At 38.8% G+C, this 22,172-nt stretch overlaps 2 protein-coding genes across 2 annotated transcripts in view; one reads left to right on the top strand and one right to left on the bottom strand.

The window, feature by feature from the left end:
* The window catches only part of LOC309487106 (serine/threonine-protein kinase pim-2-like), an 89,550-nt gene extending 81,496 nt beyond the window's left edge, over positions 1–8,054 (bottom strand). The window contains exons 1-2 of the mRNA XM_082154653.1: positions 8,013–8,054; positions 7,411–7,792 (exon numbers count right to left, since the gene is read on the bottom strand). Of these exons, the coding sequence (XP_082010779.1) occupies positions 7,411–7,792; positions 8,013–8,048 (418 nt within the window). The 5' untranslated portion in view covers positions 8,049–8,054. The remainder of the gene's footprint in view (positions 1–7,410; positions 7,793–8,012) is intronic.
* Positions 1–17,269, top strand: part of syndig1 (synapse differentiation inducing 1) — a 41,763-nt gene extending 24,494 nt beyond the window's left edge. Inside the window, exon 4 of the mRNA XM_082154655.1 lies at positions 13,283–17,269. Within this exon, the coding sequence (XP_082010781.1) occupies positions 13,283–13,441 (159 nt within the window). The 3' untranslated portion in view covers positions 13,442–17,269. The remainder of the gene's footprint in view (positions 1–13,282) is intronic.
* Positions 17,270–22,172: the final 4,903 nt, after the last annotated feature.

Raw genomic sequence — 22,172 nt, 5'->3', positions numbered from 1 at the left:
CCTATTCTGTCCTGAAACTGAACTATGTGACAATCTGTTTTTGCCAAGCTTGTGTGCATAATCTGATTCATTGCTTTTAGAGCATGTTCTAACACAAACACAATAAGCTTCTTATATAATGGTTTGGCGAGAGAGAGTGCGAGTGTGGGCCTTGTAGAACATAAGCTTTGAATAAAATACCTTTTTTTTTTAACAATGGGTGGATGCCTTCAACAAAATGGTTCTCATTTCGTCAGCAACACCGTGGGTGCTCTGTGCTCGGATCACCGCAGAGATTCACATAAGCCTATTTCACAAGTCAATATGCATTTATGCTGTAGTTGATGATTATGCAGGAATCTCACATATTAATATTGCAGGAAATATATTCTGCGAGGCAAAGGAGGCAAGGGAGGGTGAAAATAACTTCCTCAAAATCCTCAAAAAAATGGATGAGAAAATAACCCACCCGTAACACGCCTTTCTGGAACGTCACACAAACCCATAATTTCACCAACAAATGGAAGTTTTATCAGAAAACTAATCAGCAAGAAATCACTGGAAACTAGCGAGATCGCAAAACGAACATGATAAAAGCGTCCATTTGGCATTTTTGTTATTTACTTAAAGATTTTAAACTCAAGGATTGATGTTTTACCACAGTTTTACTATAATGATACATTGATCATAATGGATTAATTGATGTCAAGATTGCACATTAGTCACACTGAAATAAAGTGGTATTTAACATTATTTCACAAAAAAGAAAACATTCAGTCGTGTCTGTTTCTGTTTATTAGTCACAGCAGGACAGTATGTTTACATCACATTTAGAAAGAATGATCATTTCTACATATTTTCCACCAATAATACGACCTGTGGAGCTTTAGCACTCTCTCTCCAGTGACAGTTCCAATACAGTTATATTTGAAGAGTTCAGATGCAAAAGCCTCTAAGTGCCATCTGGAATTTTCTTCTAGAATGATCATTTTTATCAAGCTTGTATATTTAAGTTCAGTAATTTCACTTAAATGACAATTAATAGGTAATCTTCATTGCCATTTAAGTGAAATTACTGAACTTAAATATACAAGCTTGATAAAAATTATCATTCTAGAAGAAAATTCCAGATGGCACTTAGAGGCTTTTGCATCTGAACTCTTCATTTTCAGTCAGAGAAACAGAGGAAGTTATTTTATGACATGCGGAGATATGGATATCAGACAGTCCGATGTAAAGAGACGAGACGTACTGACAGATAAACAAATACATGATTGTGATAGCCTAGTCACTGCGGTCGTATCTTCAAGCGGTCGTATTTACCATGTTTAATATTTTGTATATTTTTATTTTAAATATTTTACCATGTTTTGGTACCATGCTCGCCCGCTTTTAGCCTGGAAATGGAAATGGAAATGCTCCTATTGAGTTTTTACAGACCTCCCTAAAGCTTGTGCGGTGGTTTTCCTTTTCGCAAATAAAATATATTGTTTCAATTGGTGTCTTCATGAGATTTATATGGTTTTAATAAATAGAAATCGCATAGTTAATGTAAAAATCCAAAATAGTATTGTAAAAAATAGTAATGTAAAATAGTATTGTATTTGGTTTCTCTTTTTTATGTAATGTTCTTTTTTAACCAGGAAAATGTGACAACATTAAGTGTAACTGGAAAATATATATATATACCATTGCTGTGCAGTAAGATTTGATATAATCACTGATACGGCAAAGTGAGCGATTGTCATGTCTCATTTAGTTTCTTTTTCATTTTCTTTTTTTATCTTCTGTGTCATTACTCTATTGTTAATTAGTTTTTACTTTGATTTGATGGTAATTAATTATGCCTGTCTAAATTGAAGCAGTAATTAGGCTACTAAGTACAGTCCTTCATCCGTACGGAACAATAGGCTGATAATCATGTTTGCACACTGACTGTGCACATTATCAGCAGGGGAGGAAGAACACATGAATACTTTGCAAATCAAAGTTCAAATACAGCCTGACTTATTTGGAAAAAGGATGCATTATGGAGATTACATAAGGCTGAACAATAAAGATATTTTTTTTCTGGCATCCACAGGTCAGACGTTCAGATCTTAACTTATCAACCAATATCTTGACTGGCCCTTGATAGATAGATAGATAGATAGATAGATAGATAGATAGATAGATAGATAGATAGATAGATAGATAGATAGATAGATTAGTAGAAGTTACAGGAATGTTTTGGGTTTAATATAAGTTAAGCTGGTAACACTTTACAATAAGGTTCATTAGTTAACATTAGTTAATGTATTATTAACTAACATGAACTAAGAATGATTTTTTAAAATGTATTTTAGATTAGTTTCCTCAGATTTTCACTACTAACATTTGCCTCACTGATCAGAAAGAAAGGACAGCCTGTAAGGCACTGAGTAAACGTGGTTGTGCCAGTGAACTGTGGCATTTCCAGAGGCCTAAGAACATTTAAGATAGATGCCAGGAAAACAAATGAATAACTGAACTGAAGACAACAACATACTGCTTTGCTGCTTGGACTGTAAGGCTAAAATGTATGCTCTGGCAGTAAGCGTTACAAAAACCATGCTAACTCAGTTTGTATTGCAAGCCCAAGGGGAAACATCTCCACAAGGCTCATGTGTACCAATGAGGGCTCAAAGCTCACTAGTGGACCGTTTGCTTTTCAAACAATGCATCATGATAATGTCAGTGACAGTTTTATTAGATGAAGTCTTCTGTGATGGATTTAGTGAATTCTGAATGAATAAAAGAAGAAGAAATAAAGTGTGTTTAGCCCTGCTGAGCATGATATCACAGCTTTGATTTATACATCACAAGGCTCTTGTTGTGCATAAACTGTCAATGAAATTGAAACACAAAGGCTTCCCTTCTGAAAAAGTACACTCAGTACTATAGCATTTTTTTTTAAGTACTTATTACGGAAAAAATACGCTTTATAAAGATATACTTAAGTTCAAAATGAATGTAATGTTTTCAGACACGGCTGCATGTTATTTAAAATGAAATGAAAATATATTATAGTTTAAATTTATATTAAATGCAATTTGTTTAACTTAAAAGTGTTTTTGACCCACTTAAGTAGGACTTAACTACATCTTTATATATAATTTCATCATCATTTCTTTTGTCTTTGAAAAATATACTGTCAAATGTATTGACAAGCATATATTTTTATGTAATTTCGATTGTATGATGATGTAGGTGCTGATGTATTTTCTGCCATGCCCTGAAAGCTGTCTCAGACAGCGTGTGAATACTGAATTGAGCTGTTTCACGTCGTCTTGCGCAAATTCATTGAAATTATTTAAAAATAATAATAAAAGGCATGTCTCGCCGAGTATCCTAGTAAACAGTTGGTTAAACAGCTGAGAAATAAAACACACATGCACAGTATAAGTAGGCTATATTGGATCAGTGCATTAGGTCTTAAAGTGACAGCAGCCTAATAATCCTCAAACAACAAAGGACAGAGAAAATAAAACTGAATAACTTTTGTAACTTTAATGAAGATGAATCTGTTTAATTTATACAGTGAAGACAGTGTTATTTTACATTTTATCAGTTTATTAAATTTTAGGATCATAACTGTCTGTTTTTGCAAAAAGGCTTCATGGCCGGTAAATTTTCTTAAGCCACCGGCCATTGGCAGGTCATTTCATAATCATATGATGAATTTTGCACAGTTTTTGAACTGGACTGAATCAACATTAAACTGTCTTCAGCTGAATAATGGCACTACTGTCTTAGAGCTGCTTTACAGCACAACTGAATTCAGTTTGAGTCATTGATCATTATCCTCCTGTTTATCACTGTAAAGCTGCTTTGAACAATCTGAATTGTATAAAGCGCTTTATAAATAGTGACTTTACATTTAAAACAAAGTAAATGTGGCTGTGATGACTTCTTTCCATGCAGTCTTCAGTCTCTCATGTTCTTGCTCAGACGTGGACAGGCTCTGATCTCTCTGGTGAAGCGGCTCACGTGAGTGGCTTGAGTTCCTGTCAGGATGATATCCATCCAATCCTGCATTTAATCCAGTGCGTTTTTTGTAGACTGGATGGTGTGTGTCCAACCCTGGAGAAGAAAAGCGAAAGAATTCTTAACTCTGACAGTCTATTACATTACATTGCATGGTCTTTGGGCTCGACTTCAGAAAGCCAAATATATTATTTCTTATCCAATACAAAGATTATATGAACATGTCTCTTTTAGAGCTTCTTTACAGCAGAATTCGAATGACCATGAAGCTGCTTTGAAAATCCAGAATTGAAGATAAATGATAATGTTGTATCCTACTCTGTCTGTTACTCTTCCTCACTCCTGAAATCACTGATCGAGTGAATCTCCTGAAGTTCTCCATCCTACAGTAGATCATTTCTAATCCACTCATGTTGTAAGATCTGCTCTAACGTCGGGCGTTTAGTTGGATCCAGGGTTAGGCACTGGCTAATCAGATCACTGCATTCTGTACACATTTTATTAAGGAGAGAGAGAGCTGGTTAGTCATGACCATCTATGAAAACAGCACCTAAAACATGATTCATATTAGATCAAGTGTTCTTTATCTTTCCTTTAAAGGTGAAGTATGTATTTTCTTCTGCACTAGTGGCACATTGCGAAATTACAAAATAAAGCATATTTTCAAACAACCTTGTAAACGCCCCCCAACTCAAACGCAGCTCTTACTGGTTCTTGTGAAGGCATGTTTCAGGTCCAACATATTAGGAATACTTTTAACTGTGTTGCATTTGTCTTTATGAACATTGGTCTTTCTGAACAAGTGCATGATGATGCTGTATGGTATTAAAGCATGCTTTATAGCGTGTAGCATCACAACGCTCTGTTCACTTTGACGAGTTCATGACCTGTTTAATCTTTGAAGGTATAAATGCAGTGAATTTTTCCCATGGTCCCACTGTGGCTAAACACCCTCAGGCTCCGCCTGCTACAGTAGCCACGCCCCAAACTCACTCTATAGGTCGAGCTGGAAAAAGATTGTGTTTGGGAGGCTTAATGTTTACACTTTTGGGGGAGATAAGCCCACAAATGACATACTAATAGTAATCGATGAACAATAAACTGGGTTAAGAGAATGTTTTTTAACCAAAAAATCGTACATACTTCACCTTTAACTGTTTCTATTAAGAGCCTTTGCTTTATGTGTGTGTTTATCAATGTTATCAATATTATTCACTCACCGTTGGATAAGCTGGTGTTCTGAAATTTTACTTTGGCTTTTTTGATTTCCATTGGATGGTGAAAAGGAGGACATGCTTTCACCATCTCGTACAGCAACACTGCTGGAGCCCAGGGCTGCGTTTTTCGAAACTTTCTTAACGCTACGTCGTTCTTAAGTTACACCTTAAGCTGTACCTTATTGTTAATACGCGTTTCCTGAACGTTCTTAATTAAGTACACCTTCTGTAAGTCATACGTTCGGAAGGTTGGTCTGGACCACTCTTAGCTTTACCTTTATCACTGTTGCAGGTCTACACGAATATAATTCTGAAGTTTTAATACACCCAGACAGTGTTCAATAGGCGAATTCAAGTGTTTTCATGCAAAGAATAAAATTGGCATTACACTGATTGTTGTTAGATTTTTTATTATATTATCCAAAGGTACATAAGCTGGCAAACCATTAAAGGCTTAATAGTCTATTTAAAGGAAATGATTGTGGTGGGGAGTTTGCTCAAACTATGGTAGCGAAACAGCGAATAGTTGTTTTAAAAGACGGCGCCGTCTGCGGAGTCTCGTCTTGCTTACAGGAGTACTGGATTACTGCCCTCCTGAAGTCTTCACAGAACCTCGATTTCACGCCGTCCCAGCAAATGTCAGTGAATGCATACTGTCAGTTAATTCCTATTCGGATGCTAATATTGTTTCTCATGGGCTCATCCGGTATTTTAAGCATTTACAGGGGTAAGTCTGTGATTTTATTGCTGTCCGAATCCATAATGTCAGTGTTTTTTCCCACCCAACCCACGTAAAAATCCCTGGCCATATTAGAATACCTACGGTTTTTTGACAAACAGGTCGTGTGGTGATTTAATTGCCGTCTGAATCCACATCTCTGAGTTTACAAGAAGAGATTCCAAATTTACTGTTTAAATCCTATTTGATCACTGCCGAGCACCGTACGTAAGATGTACACTTTTATTACTGAAATGCTGGAAAGTATATACAAGAACAATATTTCATCGCAGCTCCACCTCAGCGAACAAAATGGGAAAGAGAAGTAAGCACTGTAGTGCAGTAATATATGATACAATTTTAAAATATGTAGGCTAGGCTATTATAGTTTGGTTTATTTTTTATAATATCCCATGAGCCCCTAATAAATGCAATTTCAACTATTTCTGAAGTGCTTCTTTTATAAAGAACACCGCTTTCTCACATAATGCAGTGAAGCAGCCCCTGCACAAGAGAATAATTGATTCTCAAGCCATCGATATCAACCAATTCAGCACCATCGCCACGGACAGCACCGGGTAACGTCACACGTAAGAAGGTATATCTTAAAGGTATAGCGGATGATTTTCTTTTTCCGGGTGGGTAGCCTATACTATTGGTCCACCTAAGTGTCAATCATTCTGGTGATATGTTTACGTAAGGCCGTCGTCCGTGCTCGTCCTTTCTGCGCATGCGCACTTTCAGGTGTATATGTGTGGTGAGCTAGGGTTTCAGCCATTCATTGAAGCTCGCCGTTCTCACCGGGTTTTTTCAAAATGTCTGAGGGTCGCAAGAGAAAAAGTGTCTACGAATTGTATGACAAGAAGAGAAAGTCCTCTGAAGAAAGAAACAAGACCAGTGTTTTTGGGAGAATATTTCACACGCTGTGACGCTGGCGTGCGCTAAAAGCACAGGTTGGGCTTCCCACTGATACCTCAGTCGCGAAGTTTCTGCTCGACAGGTAAAGTTTGGCATGCTATTTGGAGAAATCCATTTAAAATCACTGCTAGTAAAAGTTAATGTAAGCTATGATTAGCGATTCTAGTGTTTAATAGGCGTTCCCTCTCGGGAGCAGGGAGAGTGTTGCGCATGTGCATTTTTTCAAAAAGTGGAGAGGGCGGTTCTTTTCTAAAATTCGGGAAAATCCTCCGCTATACCTTTAAGCAGCTTCCTAAGGTATGGTTCGGGGAACACGCCTAGAAATGGTATACCTCTGGTTAAGTTATACCTTAAGAGTCTTCGTAGCGCACTAAGAGACAACGCTATCGGGAAACGCAGCCCAGACATTTGCTGGGACGGCGTGAAATCGAGGTTCTGTGAAGACTTCAGGAGGGCAGTAATCCAGGACTCCTGTAAGCAAGACATTTGTGCATTGTTGAGCAATTTTTTCAAAGTGTCAAATAATCAGCAAGTCATTACATCCAGGTTTCCACACACTCCCAAAATGCTCACCGATGTAAATGTAGCTGTCGTAGCCATCACTACTAAGCAGCTGACCAGAGCCAAAGTCTATCAGCTTGAGCTCTAACGTGTCTTTCTTCAACAGGAAATTGTGTGCATGAACATCGTTGTGAAAAACGTCATGATCAATGCAGTGTTGCACTGCCAGAACAGCCTGTCGCATGATGACCCGTGCGGTTGTTTCGTCCAGTTGAGGATTACGAATGATGAAGTCCAGCACGCTCTCGCAGGGTTCGGGATACTCCATCACCAGGGTGAATTTTCGAGGGTGCTCAAACCAATCGTGTAGTTGTATGGCGTAGGGGCTTATGGGTTCTTGCCTCATCATTAGCAGCAGAGCCACTTCTGTAATGAGAGGTTCGGGATGCCCAGGCTAGAGAAAAGAAAAGAAGACAGAAGATTAGCTGGGTAAAAATCTGAAGAAAACGTCATTTTTAAAGGAACTTTTCTTTGATCTTTGTAGATACGATCAACAGAGCCTTTCCAGGCTTATTTGTCTATTACATTTACACCTAATGCTTCCTACAGGTGTATTGACTACAGTAATCAGCACTTAAACAACTAAATACAAATTCAGCTTTTGGCCAACTTACAATAGCAAGATAAAAATCTTTGCAAGTCTTGCGCATCCGCTTGATGGCAACCTACAAAAATGAAAAAAGAAACACACTATTCAATAACAGTAACAGCATTCAAGCACCTGACCTTGCACATAACATTTACGATTTGAGCATCCAAGTATTAAATCATCTGTATTAAATATGTTTTGATGCATGCAAGACCAAAATGTTTATACAATTCAACAAGACTGCTTTACCTTTTTGCCATCAAATTTGCGTGTTCCCTCGGAGTCTGAAAAACAAACAGAAATATATGAGCTTGCTAGATCCTTAGTTTTATATTAAGAATATCAGTGCTGGTTGTGTCGAGAAAATAATATTAATATGGGGAAAATAATATTAAGATTCTCTGATAACAAGCCTTAAGATATCTTTAGTGGAAAACAAGACGATAATACTGTAAAACAATAATGACTGCAGATTTACCATGATTTGGCTCGACGCCGGAGTGATCTGGATCAGAATCTGGCTCTGAGTCCAGATCTAGTGGAGGAACGAAAGGCTCCACAACATCCACAGCCAGTGGCGTCTTGCCCATTCAAAGTGAGGGGGCACGTGCCCCCTCAGATTTTTCCTCCCTGATAATTTTTTTGTCACAACTTTATTCCTATTATTCTCCATAATACCAGAGCCTATAACGACTCAAATGAATTCTTCTGGATGTGTAATAAATCGGTCAGCAATGCATCAGCCCGCCCCTTTTTCCTAATATGGTGTCTGTGTATATCTAATCTAGAGCACTACGCGCGTAGCGCTCTAGAATCTTTGCTGTGTATGTTCAAGCAACTCACTCGTCTCGCACGTTGAGCTGGCAATGTTTTACAGATGGTCTTGAAGTGGTAAGTGAGCAAAGCAACAAATCGGCATTGAATTAGTTATCGGATGATATTAAAAGGTAGTGGGATTATTTGTGGTTGACCTGGAAATTTTAACTTGATCAAAAAGTTATGGATTTGATATTAGCTGCGAATTCAGAGCATTAACTTAAGTTGTGTCAGTGTAACGTTATCGATAGCTAGCCTAGTCTAACCGTAAACTAGTTGGCTAACGTTACTGCCATACAAAGCCATAGTAACGTTATCTGATCGGTTTTGAAACATCTGTTCTGTTTTGTCTTGTGTCAAAGTCTCCAGCTGGTTCAATTGTTTTCAGTTTCATAGAAACGAGGGTGTTAAATTTGTTGTAGGCTAACTGCAAAACTCCAACCTAACGTTATCAAGGCATCGACTAGATGTTTCTCCCATAGACTGTTATTCACGGTTCTTCACGGATCAGGCAGCTCTAAATTACTCTTTACAAGTTCCTTATTTAAAATATAATAATGAGCAGTGTAACTACAGTATTTCAATGATTTTACTAAAGTAATGTTACATATTACATTTGATTTGATTACTTTTTTACATTTCTGTCAAATATTAACCATTTTCAAATAAACGGGGTAGTGTCAACCTTATTCTGCACTGAAATCTGTCAAACTTCTTTCAAAGTCCTTCATCACATATTAATATTAAAATAACTTAATTTCAAAGCACACAAAGTCAGACCTCAGCACCTTTATGTACCTTTAATGTAAGATCGTTCTTAGGTCACATACCAATTATCATAACATAAAAACTGCAATGGTACTGTTTTTAAAATCATGTGTAGTAGGCCTAAGTGTACAGTAAGTGTGTGTGTAAACATGCTTTAATGAAGTAGACTTCAAAAGCTTTTGAATTTGAGCTTACAGTTCTTTCATCAACCTGTCTTTTACATAAACTTACAAAATAGATACTTTAACTTAGTCCTCAGATAGAGGAGGGTTGCTGCTAGCTCCGTTAAGGTATTTCTGTCCCTCCCAAACTGCATTGAAATGGTAAGTTTAGCAGCCAGAATTTAAAAATGTTCAGGGGGAGAAACCCCCTGACCCCTCCTAACATGATCCATATCACCCGTCAGAAAACAATTGCAACGCCTCAGATTGTGCCCCCCCAGAATTTTGGCTTGCATGACGCCCCTGTCCACAGCTTTACTGTCACAACAGCTGAGCGAACTCTTTATAGCCGTCCATATACTCTTCAAGAAAGAAGACATTTTTTTCATCTTCTTACATTTTGTGGGTTTTTCTGAAACAAAGGGAAAAAATATTAAAACACTTAAATAAAAATTAGAAACATTTCTGACCTCACATTTGACAATGAAATAATAATATAACTTACATTTTACTGTTACATTCTTATCTGTAATGTTACAAATCCAAAGTAATGCAAATATTTCCAAGCTATCCGCCTGACGACGCCCTGTTTCTGCTTAATACCTGCATAAACGTCCCTTAGGGGTGACCAAAAATGTATTTCTCAATGTTGTATTTTTATTAACTAATATAGCCTACTATATATATTAAACACTGTAGTAAATTCATTGCTCTCTGTTGATATTAGTTAATGCATTTACTTACATTAAGTAATGAGAGCTTATAGTAAAGTGTTACCAAAATATTGTTATATATAATAAATAATATTGTTAATGTAATTAATCAATACACAGGGCAACTTTTTGAGCAATGTTGCTGGGCAATCTTTCCGAGCGATTGTTGCTTGGGCACTTTCCCATTGAAAAATGACAATAAATATATATCTGGATAATTTAGATCGGTCTTGGGCCCTGTGTCTCATCTGGTTGCCCGTTGACGGCAACATTGCCCAGCAACATTGCCCAAAAAGTTGCCCTGTGTATCATCACCTTAAGTGCTGAAACTCATCTTGAAGGAAGTTTTTAATTTACATGTAAAAAAGTGGCAAAATAGACTATTCGGTCAGTCTACGGTCAATTACAGAAATGTATATTAATGATGTGCATTCAAGTGACCTTTTTGTAAATATTTAATAATTTAACTGCAGGGAAATATTTTTTACTTAAAGGGATGTTCAAAGGTTAAATAACTTGCATCCCTTAACTAATAAACTTTATTTAACATAACATCCATTAATGCACAAATGAGATAAGCAAAAATAAGTTACATAAATGCTTATGTAGTTTAAACTAGTTGCTATGCAGTGTCTAGGGTGTTTTGGTGGTTACTAGGTGGTTGCTTTCCTGAAGAGTCAAGAGAGCTCACACCAAAGTCTCATTGAGATCCAGGTCTCTAAATATGACTTGGGTTCCTCCTTCAGTGTAAGTCTACAGGATTTGTTCTTGCCTTTTTGTCATTCTTCAGGCGGAAATCATACCTTATTGCTTAGAAAAGTAATAGCAAAAGTAATAGTTGTAGCACAGATGGTGTGGGACCAGTATGTAACTAAATGTAATACTTACTTATACTTATTTAAAGTATTACAATATGACATATCTAGTTGCCAGGTGTTATTATAAGAGGCTTAAATGTATTACGAATCTAAAAATGATTAAATTAAGAACACAGCAAGAATTATCCACTCACAAAATTAAATCACCTTCATGTTTTGCCAGATATTACAAGAGTGTGTAGAAAAGCTTTGTAAAGGACAGCAGTCAGTGTCAAGTAACATGCAAGTATTACAGCATGCCTGTCTGCAGCATGTTGCCATGCAGTGGGAAGTGCTGACATCTTGCCGTAATCTCAAGAGTCCCAAAAGCAGGCAGAACGCATAAATTTTACAGCTGCCCTGTCAATGACCACTTTCACTGGAAGCTAGTGGATCTTCCAGATGGACGAAGCTCTCATGGGCTCTCATTATGCATGTGAATTCTTTCTAAATAGCTCATAGTACAATATTTGATCAGATCCTGTCCAGTCGACTACCTCTTTGCTCTTTCACTTTATCCTCTCCTTTTATTGTATCAACTCAGAAACATGGCCTTGGCTTGTAGTTGACATGAAAAACTGAATATGTACTTTCGTAATTCATGTTCCTTGTGCAGTTTTTTTTTTAAATGGTAGTGTATATGCATTTGCACTAAAATGGCATGGAAAGGTGACCAAATGTTTACGCACAGTTGTAAATTTGCATTTGTTTTCTAGAATTATTCACATAGCAGATAAAATACTTATAATCATTTATCATTTTGACTCATCCCTTTTCTTAAAAATCGTCTGAAATATGAGGTTTATCATTTTATAAAACTTTATTTGATTTGATTAACATGTAGTACATGACTAAATGGGGCAAATTAGCATGAAAGTGCAATTCCAAAAAAAGCACAGATGGGAGTTCTGCACGTGATCTACTGACGACACGCAAATTAAAGAACACTGATCAGCCGGATCATTCCCATAACGACCAACACAATCTGGCGCAAATTAGCATCTGGTTTAAGACATGCTTTTTTGGGTGGTAAATAATGGCGCAAATACCAGTAAATTGACTAGTGCACACCTTAGTAAATCACCTTGCGGGATTTATTTAAATACTCTCCTCCCATAAATTTTGCATCTGAAAGGGAAACTCCTACAAATGCATATGCAATTAGGTCAGTTTTTAATTGTTTTGTTGGTTTTCTATATATTTCTATATATTTTCCGTGATAACATTATTAACCATGATAATTTTGGTCACTATAATCGTGATATGAAATTGTCATATTGTTTCATCTCTATTTCTTAAACATGCTCAAAATTTTGCTAGGCTGACACACATTAGCTTTATATCATCCAGGCATAAAAAGAAATACACATTTGAGCATGACTAATTTTGTTTTGTTCCTACCTCATGATGCAGTTGGTCAGATGTAGCTGAATTATGATCGGCTGCTAAATGTGAGGGCAATTTCAATGTGACCCGATTAGCATCATCAGATTATTGTGGGCCGAACTGTTTGATGGATGTTGGCAAAAATGAAAGACAAGCCTACAGACAGACAGTCCAACTTTTCTCTGTATGCAATTACAACCATTATGCAAATAAATCTAGGTATTAAATGTCGAAATATCTCTGAGTGGTCAGGTAGGAGTAGCTGTAAGTGAGCAAGGAAGGATAACAATGTTGTAGCGGGGTGTTGAGATGTAAATGAATTCATCAGAAATATCTCTCCTTAATCTTGGCAACGTTTCCTGGACTTCAAAGGCTGCAAGCCCCCGCAGGAGAGCTCTGAGTCATGCAGCACTTATTATTTATGCTCTTTACCAGATCTGTCAGTCAGCTGTTGGAGAAGGGCCAATTAATAATTTCTCTGTTTTCTTTCTCTCTGCATCTCTCTTATGCGATCATAGCTCATTCACACTGCAAACCTTTCCAAAACATGTCAACATGTGCTATTTTTGTCTTTGTTCTTCCTCCCTCTTGCAGACTAACAAAGCGGTGACTAAAGGGGACTTTCACCATGCCAGCTCCAGCTCCAGACGTGCGCTCTTCCTCGCCGTACTGTCCATCACCATCGGGACGGGCATCTACGTGGGTGTGGCTGTGGCCCTTATCGCATACCTCTCCAAAAACAATCACTTGTAGCCTTCTCATGCCCTAACCACTCTTTCTTTTCAGCAGTCAGATAAAGACTGGTTTACTTTGGGATCAGCTTTTTGAGAAAACCCCCAAAGGTCACAATATGGGACTCACCAGCAATGTGTTCCACTCCTGCACTTTTAAAAGTCACGTTCCCATTTCATTGGGAACATAATTGTTTGTGTAAATGTCCTGATCACCTTTCTGTATTTTCTTGTGACTATGCCGCCACCACAAATTATTTTTTATTTTTTTTGTGCTCAACGTTTGTCCAAGTGCAAATCTAATGCTACACACATGAGATTTTGGCCAAATTAAAGTCAATTTGAAATCATTTTTCCAAAGAAATCGTTCATCAAAATTTAATCTTTTGCTCCGTCACTGAAACAACTTTCCTATTTGTCATCAGATAACATTGAATAATGGATGGCCGATCCAATAAATTCCCACTAGATGAAATCAAACCGGTTGCACCAGCTGTTACAACTTAGCCTAATTGCAAAATAATTTTAGAAAGTAAAAGAAAGTAAAGTACAACTTACACACTACTAAATATAATTTGTTGCACCATTAATTGAAACATAACTCTACGTATGAACTAAATATTTATGGAAGCCTCCAACCAGGTGTAACAGTCAGAATAAAACAGCAGATTGACTGAATTGCAGCGGATGCACACAAGACTGAGGCGCCAAGTGCCAAGGGCATTCTGAGCATTTCAATGGAAGTGTTTCCGCTGGGTGAATCCCCATAGGCCTCCCATTCCTCAGCACGCTCATTCAGTTGAGTTCACGGATGAGTTAGGCGGTTCACCTTAGGGTGAATTTAATTTCTCATCCGGGGCTCTCGTAAATTATGAACTGTTAATTGCAGCATCGAAGGGTAGCAGATGACACGCCCAGGCCCCCACTATCTCATGTGATGGCGCAGGCTGAGGCTGAGTTGGCTGCTGTGCTTGCCCAGGCCACCCTGTCCGGTGCTTTCGCGGTTGGATGATTGGTTTCTGGGCTCGAAGTGTGAGGCACAGTGGCACTCCGTCCCAGTGCCTTTCTTCCTGGAAGTGCACCAGGAGCTCACAAAGTCATGGAAGGCAGCTTTCACTGCCAGAATATGCTTCGCAGGTTCTTCTGCCCTCATTACACTCAATGGCAGGGCAGCCAGGGGGTACTCGGAGGTCCCCCAGGTTGAGCGTGTGAGTACGGTGCATCTGTGCCCGCAGAAGGCTGCCCCCTGGAGGAACCGTCTGAGGCTCCCTTCCAGTTTACCTTGTGCTGCTAGACAGGCTGCCTCCGCCCTGCATGCCATGGCCATCCTGCAGGTCCATCAGGTTAAGGCATTGAAAGAACTACACGAGGGCAGGTCCGACCCAAGGATAATGCAGGAGCTGCCCTCCGCGACAAAAGTCACGACACAGGCTTTGGGTCAGGCGATGTCCACCTAGGAGCACCATCTATGGCTTAACCTTGCAGAGATGCAAGATGCAGGGAAAGTGTGCTTTCTTGACGCTCCCAGCTCCTTAGGTGGCCTCTTTGGCAACACTGTTGAGATCTTCTTACAACAGTTAACAGCAGTGAAGAAGCAGATGGAGGAAATCAGACACATCCTGCCTCAGCAATCTACAGGCCTGCGAGGTCCCGCTCTCTGTCTGCCTATCGTAGAGGCCATCCCCCTCAATGGAGGTCCTCCCGCAGAAAGGTGACCCGTCCTTCAGGTCTATCAGGTACTTGCAAGCCCTCCCTCAGGTTTGAGACAGACACAGCCTTATCTCTGCAGTGTCCAGTTCACGCCCTGCACATTTATTTGGAGTGCACTGAGAGCTTTAGACGATCTGAACAGCTCTTTGTCTGTTTCGGGGGACAGCAGAAGGGGAAGGCTGTCTCCAAGCAGAGGATCGCCCACTGGATTGTGGATGCCATTTCTTAGGCATACCAAGCCCAGGGCGTGCTATGCCCCTGGGAATACGAGCACACTCCACCAGTGGAGTTGCTCTCTCCTGGGCACTAGTGAATGGCGCCTCCCTGACAGACATCTGTAGAGCGGTGGGGTGGGTTACACCCAATACTTTTGCAAGATTTTATAATCTCAGAGTGGATCCGGTTTCATCCCAAGTGTTACTGGGTACGAACAGGTAAACGGCTGGGTATATCACTTGCACTCAGTGCCTTTCCCCTAGGGGTGTTGAAATTAATCGTTACATCGATGTATCATGATGCGGATATGGACGATTCTGCATCGATGCAGTAATAGACCATAATCGATTAAAGCCTACTGACTTTTCTCTGACTTCTCGCGCTAGCAGAGAATTGTGCTACCAAGCCCATTACTCATGCTATGCCCCTTTTCAGGAGAGGCTGTATACTTGGGCTTAGTGCTCCATATGTGCTGATGAGCTATTGGTAATCCCATATGAAGTATTTTTCACTGTTTCCCTGTCGGTAAACCCTGTCTTCCCCTAAACAGAGCCTTGCTCTGCCTCTAGTCGCTGTGGTTGTGAGTTTCCCCCTTCTCAGGCACCCTTCACAGATAATTTCTCCATTTGTGGCACCTCCTGGTTTGTAAGACCATGTGATGTATTTCCACGTCTGGCCTGCTCAGCTGTACGTTTTTGTAAAAAGACCAAAACAAAAAACAGAAAAGGTCAAAAATGGCTGAAGCAACCTATTCCCATCGTAAGTACGGTCCTTACTGCCCCTTGTGGTACGAAGGACTACGGCAACTTACTTGGAAAGGTAACGATGTGGCCTGAGTTCACTTGTTCTTAGGCACGCAGCTGTCTTCTGACATCTACACCATCAAACCTTGTAACACAGTTCAGCTGGTTGTGGTGTTTAGCATAGGGACCACTAGTGTCAATACATCAACACAATGTTGTGTAAGTGACAGATAGGGAATGTCTTGTTTACTATTGTAAACTCTTTTCCCTGAGGGAGGGAACGAGACGTTGTGACCCTCCTGCCACAACACTGAACTACCTGAAATGGCCAGGACACTGTCTCGGCTCCTCAGGACAAACCTGAATGAGTGGAGCAAGCCATCTCCTTTTATACCTGTATTTCCAGGGGAGTGGCATGCAAATTCCACTAACCAATTATCATTGGCCTTTTCTGAAATTTCAGAGGTACATGGGGCTCCAAAGGGCTATACCCTAGTGTCACGACATCGACACAATGTCTTACGACGTTACTCAGCCTCTAGTGTAGACTTTATGTTCCAAGATCTTACAAACAGCTGGTGCAACCCCACCCATTTTTTTTCTTGTTGAATTTTATTTCTCTCAGATATCAGATTATAGAAGTTAAATGGGCTGTGAACAGTATTTCATCTTGACTTTAATATTGGGTTGTCACAAACAAAGATCAGATCTCAAAAGATCCAAACAAGATCTGAATTAGAATCTGAACAATCAGATGACTTTTCTTGAATGTTTTTTTTGTTTTGTTTTTTGGATTATGTAAAGCATCTATTTGAAGTGCCACAGTGCTTTCAAGCCTTTTTAAGAGGTTCTAAATCTTAAGGTTTGTGAAACACAAAGGGGTATTTTCCACACTCTTTTGATATTACAGAAACAAAATGAACATGAAGCCATATAGATGGGTTGCTCAAGCCTGCGTGTGGACTTTTTTCTGAATGTATGGGTGAAGTCATTCTTGTGGGGCTGTAACATTCACTATTAAATACTCTGTAATAAAGTCCTAAGGCTTTCCGTTTATACTATTCAGTTTATGTCTATCTATAAAGCTGTAAATGCCTCCTCTGTCAAATTTTCTCCCATACTTTGGGAAACACCTCTTGCCAGCAAGCTCATGCTAATTAAATGTGGTCTTTTCATTCAAACATGGTGCCGGTGTGTTTGTCTGATTTAGGCCATTTGATCTCATAATGTCTTTTTACGTTGTATTAATATATTTTAGGTTTATGATGCAGTGTTAAAAAAATGAAGGTTCACTGAAAGACAAACAGATAGAAACTTAGATTTGTGTCTAATTTTCCAAATCTTTATCTAGAAGTGCATCTTATTCAATCTTGTACATTGTACATTAATCTTGAACTTCTTCATGCTGTGGATCAAACTACAAGCCCTCATTCACAAATGTATGTTCATGGAACACCAATAAGAACACATTTGCACACTGCATTTGCACTGCATTTGGTTCTGTTCTGGGCAAGAACTCCCTGCACATCCATGCAGCCTAGCATGGATAAGAGCAATAACCCCCTTAGGGTAAACAGAACAGAACCAACTTTAATGTATTGCAGATATCATTAATTAATAAGATTTTAATGTACAACATAATTCAATAATTTATTTTGATTCAAAGGGGAATCAGAATGCCAAATCCTGACTGATGAGAGGAGGAGCTGGGGATGGAGGAGGGTAATTAGCTAACGCGATAGCTGTTGATAATACTGAAGGAGCTTATATATACAGTGATAGGTGTAGTATTCCTATAGGTAGACGTGGATCAGCTGAGAGTCAGCTGATACGAGCTTGACTAACGTGACATGCCAGAACTGACGCTACGCTTAATTTCTGTATTGATTCAGGTAATAGTTGAAGTGATGGTCGCTACAGATTTTATTGTACTGTTGTGAGTATGTTATGGAAAAATTAGGAAGAGTTCTGTTCAGTTACAGTAGTTCCTTGACAACATGAAATCATGAGAGGAAAACCCAGCAGAACCTCAAGGTGGAAGAATTTGTCCAGAAGATTAACATTGTGGATAGCATTTGTTGATTTGTGATTCTGATTATTGAAATCTGAATGGAATGGCAAAGAAACAGTTATGTTAATTTATGTTAACGGAAGTAAGGTTCAATTTAGATTAAGATTATATTATGGTTGTTACATGAATTTAAGGTAAATTAAAAAAGATAAATGGAAAACATTATAGAAAAAAAACATTTTCATTTTTATGGTGTTAATATCAGTTTTAAAGATAGTAGGAAAAAACAAGAGGACACAATGAGCAAAACAACCAAACTTTAGGCATTAGCAGATGTTCTATATAATCAAATATTGTTCTAGCACACACATTTTGAGGGTGAATAAAGGAAGACTGAATTTGCAATTTCTGGTAAACTTGTCTTTTAAAGGTAGACAGCTAGACCTGCCTCTTGACCTGCTGTCTATCCTGAAGTTTTCATTCTACAGCTCTCATGGGCTGGCTGAATAACTAATCACCTGTGCATATTTCATAAAAAACAGATATCTCCACAGTTTGCCAGAGATATTGCCTGAGGTTAGGATCTCAAATCGTATATAGTTTGCATAAACAAAAGTAGGCAACTTGTTAAACACTGCTTCCTAATTAAGGGAACAGTCATGTTGTCTGAACATGATGCCCATCTAGAAGAAATTAACTCTGTAAAGCCTGACATATGAAATAATAAAACATATACAATACAATAATGACTGAGAGATGAACAAATAAACATCATCTTGAAGTATTACTAACAATATAAAATTTCATTAAAATCATAAAAGATTTTACAAGACATGTTTACTACCACGAACTGATGGGGGACATTTTTTAGAATTACAATAAAAGGCCTTTTACTTGCTAAAAATGTATAAACTATTAATCAAATGACAGAAGGCATGTAGTAGATTGTGTTCAACAGGTTTTTCAGCAAAGTTTTTATCGTGTTGATAATTTAGAGGCCTCATAAATTGATAAAGTAGGTTTTATAGGGTTAATAAAGACCTAACTATTACACTTAGACAGAAAGACAGGATGAGAGAGAGTTAATGTGCGTTGGTGGGTTTATGTAACAATTCAATGACAGTGTTTGTAATTTAAGTAATCTTAAAACGGGGATGTAAGGCAGTCACTAAATCAATGTGGTCTTTGCATGGTCCTGGTAAATATAAGGGTTTTTACGATCCTAGTTCATAGTTTTAGGATTAATTTGAAGGGCTGACTCTCTCAGCAGCATCTGTTACTGCGATGAGATGATGAGTCATTCGTTGGGAAGTTCACATCTGCAGTTATCCACCAGCGGAGGAGGAAAGCATAACACAGGCTTATAACTCAAATAAATGTAATTATATGACTATGTGGGTGCTTATGATCAGTTCAGCATCTTCTGGATTAAATTCTGATTTTAAAAATCTGGTTCAAATAATTGATTCTAAGTACATTATATTTTCAGCAAGGACGCATTAAATTGCTCATAAGTTACAGAGTGTCACAATCACGTTTGTTTGGATTCTTTGTGTTTCATCATCGTCTGCCTTAATCATTCATTTGTGGGCACGGATACTTATTATGTTCAGCTGTGCACTCATCAATCACCATCATCATCACAGTGCTCTGTCAGTGTAGTATCCGGTGTCATCTATCCCTACATAAGTAGATACGCTAATGTTAAGTGGTTCTTTTCTGCCATATTTTGGATATACCTGTGGATTATCATTAAAGACTATATTTGAACTGTATTCTACATCTTCGTCTGCCTTGTCTACCACAAACTGACAGAAGACCGGATCCAAAATGGAAATTGCAGCGCAATTCGCTGCTCTGGTCCAGAGTGGCCTGCCTATAGCGGACTACACGCTGCAGTTTTGCCTTCTCACAGTTCATTCAGGATACGACGACGAGACGGTCAAATCGTTGTATTGGATCGGTGCCACCTATTACCACCCAGTAGACCTCCTAGACACCAACGGACTTTGCTGGAGGGAGGCCATTATCAGGTGTCTGGTACAACAGCCAAACAACAGCCTGACCCAGAGTCCAGCCCGCTACCACCCCGAATGACGGATTTGATGTCTAAGCCCCCCACAGACTGGATGCTTCCGCCGGCCGCAACGAGTGAGCCGATGCCCAAGGAAGGGATGAGAGTGCCCACCATTGCACCGGAGCCAAAGCACCATAGAGTCTGACCAGGGGTGTGAGCCGACTTCACCTGCCATCACCGTGGGAGTCCTTGTGGAGTTTGAGGGATGGAAGCTATGAAGGGTATGAATTCCCTGTATCCCTTAATTTTACCATAATGTATATCGTCGTCTTCAGTCCTTTTAGCTGTAACGAATGGGCTTAATCCAAAATGCTCTAGATATCATAAAACCTTCCCCCTCTCCCTTTTGTCATCGGCCCTCAAACTGGTTCTCTTCAAAGATCGTTATCACTTCTGCTCTCCTGAACAATCTCAGCAAGAAACCCTCAAAAGATAGCACATCAGACCAGACGACACAAGCCATTTGGTCAAAGACTATAGAGACAAACTTCCAATAAACAAAAGAACATTTACTTCATTCTTACCCACAAACTTTCCCAAATATTTATAGTATTTCTCCTGTGTTTTATGCATGTCCCTATGTTTTATTAGTTATGACTAGTTATGATTCTTTAGTTATGTTAGAGTAACTGCAAATGTTGATATCCAAAGATGATGTATCACTGCTTTAACGTCTTCAAAAGAATCCTCTTTTGATTTTATAATCAATGGTGTACAATATGTTATGATAAATTACATCATGACATTTTTACCATACTTTTGTGTAAAGACTGCACAAATTCTCCATGAACATGCAAATGGAGATAAGATGGAACAAAGACTTTCTCCCGGTCAACTTTGATTGGTCACCTCAACAAATGGGTGTGAACTGATAGGACCTTTAATAGTGTCTGATTAGTTCAGATCTTGGCTCAATCTCTTTGAGACAACATTCTCCTGTCTTCTTCCGGCAACTTCAACTTCAAGTTAACCTCTTTGGATTCAACGGGGACAAGTTCATTTCTTTGGATTCAACGTGGACCACACCAAGAACCCAAAACAAACACTTCAGCGCACTCCTGGCAAAATCATCAAGAATCTCCTGCATCTGGACTTTTTCAGCAACCGAAGTCAATGCAAGCACCTGTTCGCAGCCTTTAGATGCGTTTCTAAGTTATTGAGTTTTAAGTTATAAGTTACCCTGATTCTCTGATGTTTCTCGTAGGTTGTGGTTAACTGATTGTAATCTTGCCATTCTCTTTTATTCTCTCTCTCTTTCTTCACTTTTCTTTACTTTCTTGATTCTGTATACAATCTTTGCTTAGTTTAGTTGTGTGTGTAGCCTACCCTAGTTTCATTTATTAAACCATTATATCGACACTTTATTGTCTCTGTGTTTGCCACATATCGAAGTCACTTAAACATCTTGATCTAGCGATACCTATGCTATTACCCTGCTAGTACTTTATTTACTTTAGTTGGAAAAGGTTATTCTTTCTTGGCCAGGAAGATAATATATTTCCTAGAGTTAATAATTGACTATGCTTTCTGTTCATTGGATGAACTGATTCAATAATTGTACTATTAATTCTGCTACAGTCAATTCTAAAAATAATAAAAATATTTATAATTAATTATAATCCGTTAAAATTATTTTGAGCTAATTTGGTACATAGCCCTGCCCAGCCTCCCTCTCCCACCACCTCACCAGACAGTTTCAAAAGTTCTATTTTGTGTGTGTTTGTTTTGGTTTCTGCATTGGTCTTCAGTCTCTTCCCCAGTCTCCAGCCATCAGCGCCACCCAGCTATCACTGTCTCCCATCAATCCTTCGGTACCACCCCTGCCTCCTCTCAGTAGAAAGAAAGAAAGTGACACGTGACGGCCAAGTATGGTAACCCATACTTGGAATTTGACCTCTGCATTTAACCCATCCAAGTTAATGCACACACATTAGGAGCAGAGTAGTGAGTAGTTAACACACACAGCAAACGTGGATACACACACCCAGAGCAGCGG

Source organism: Leuciscus leuciscus (genome assembly GCF_965113295.1).
Source record: "Leuciscus leuciscus genome assembly, chromosome: 22".
Lineage (NCBI taxonomy): Eukaryota > Metazoa > Chordata > Actinopteri > Cypriniformes > Leuciscidae > Leuciscus > Leuciscus leuciscus.
This window is presented reverse-complemented; position numbering and strand designations above follow the sequence as displayed.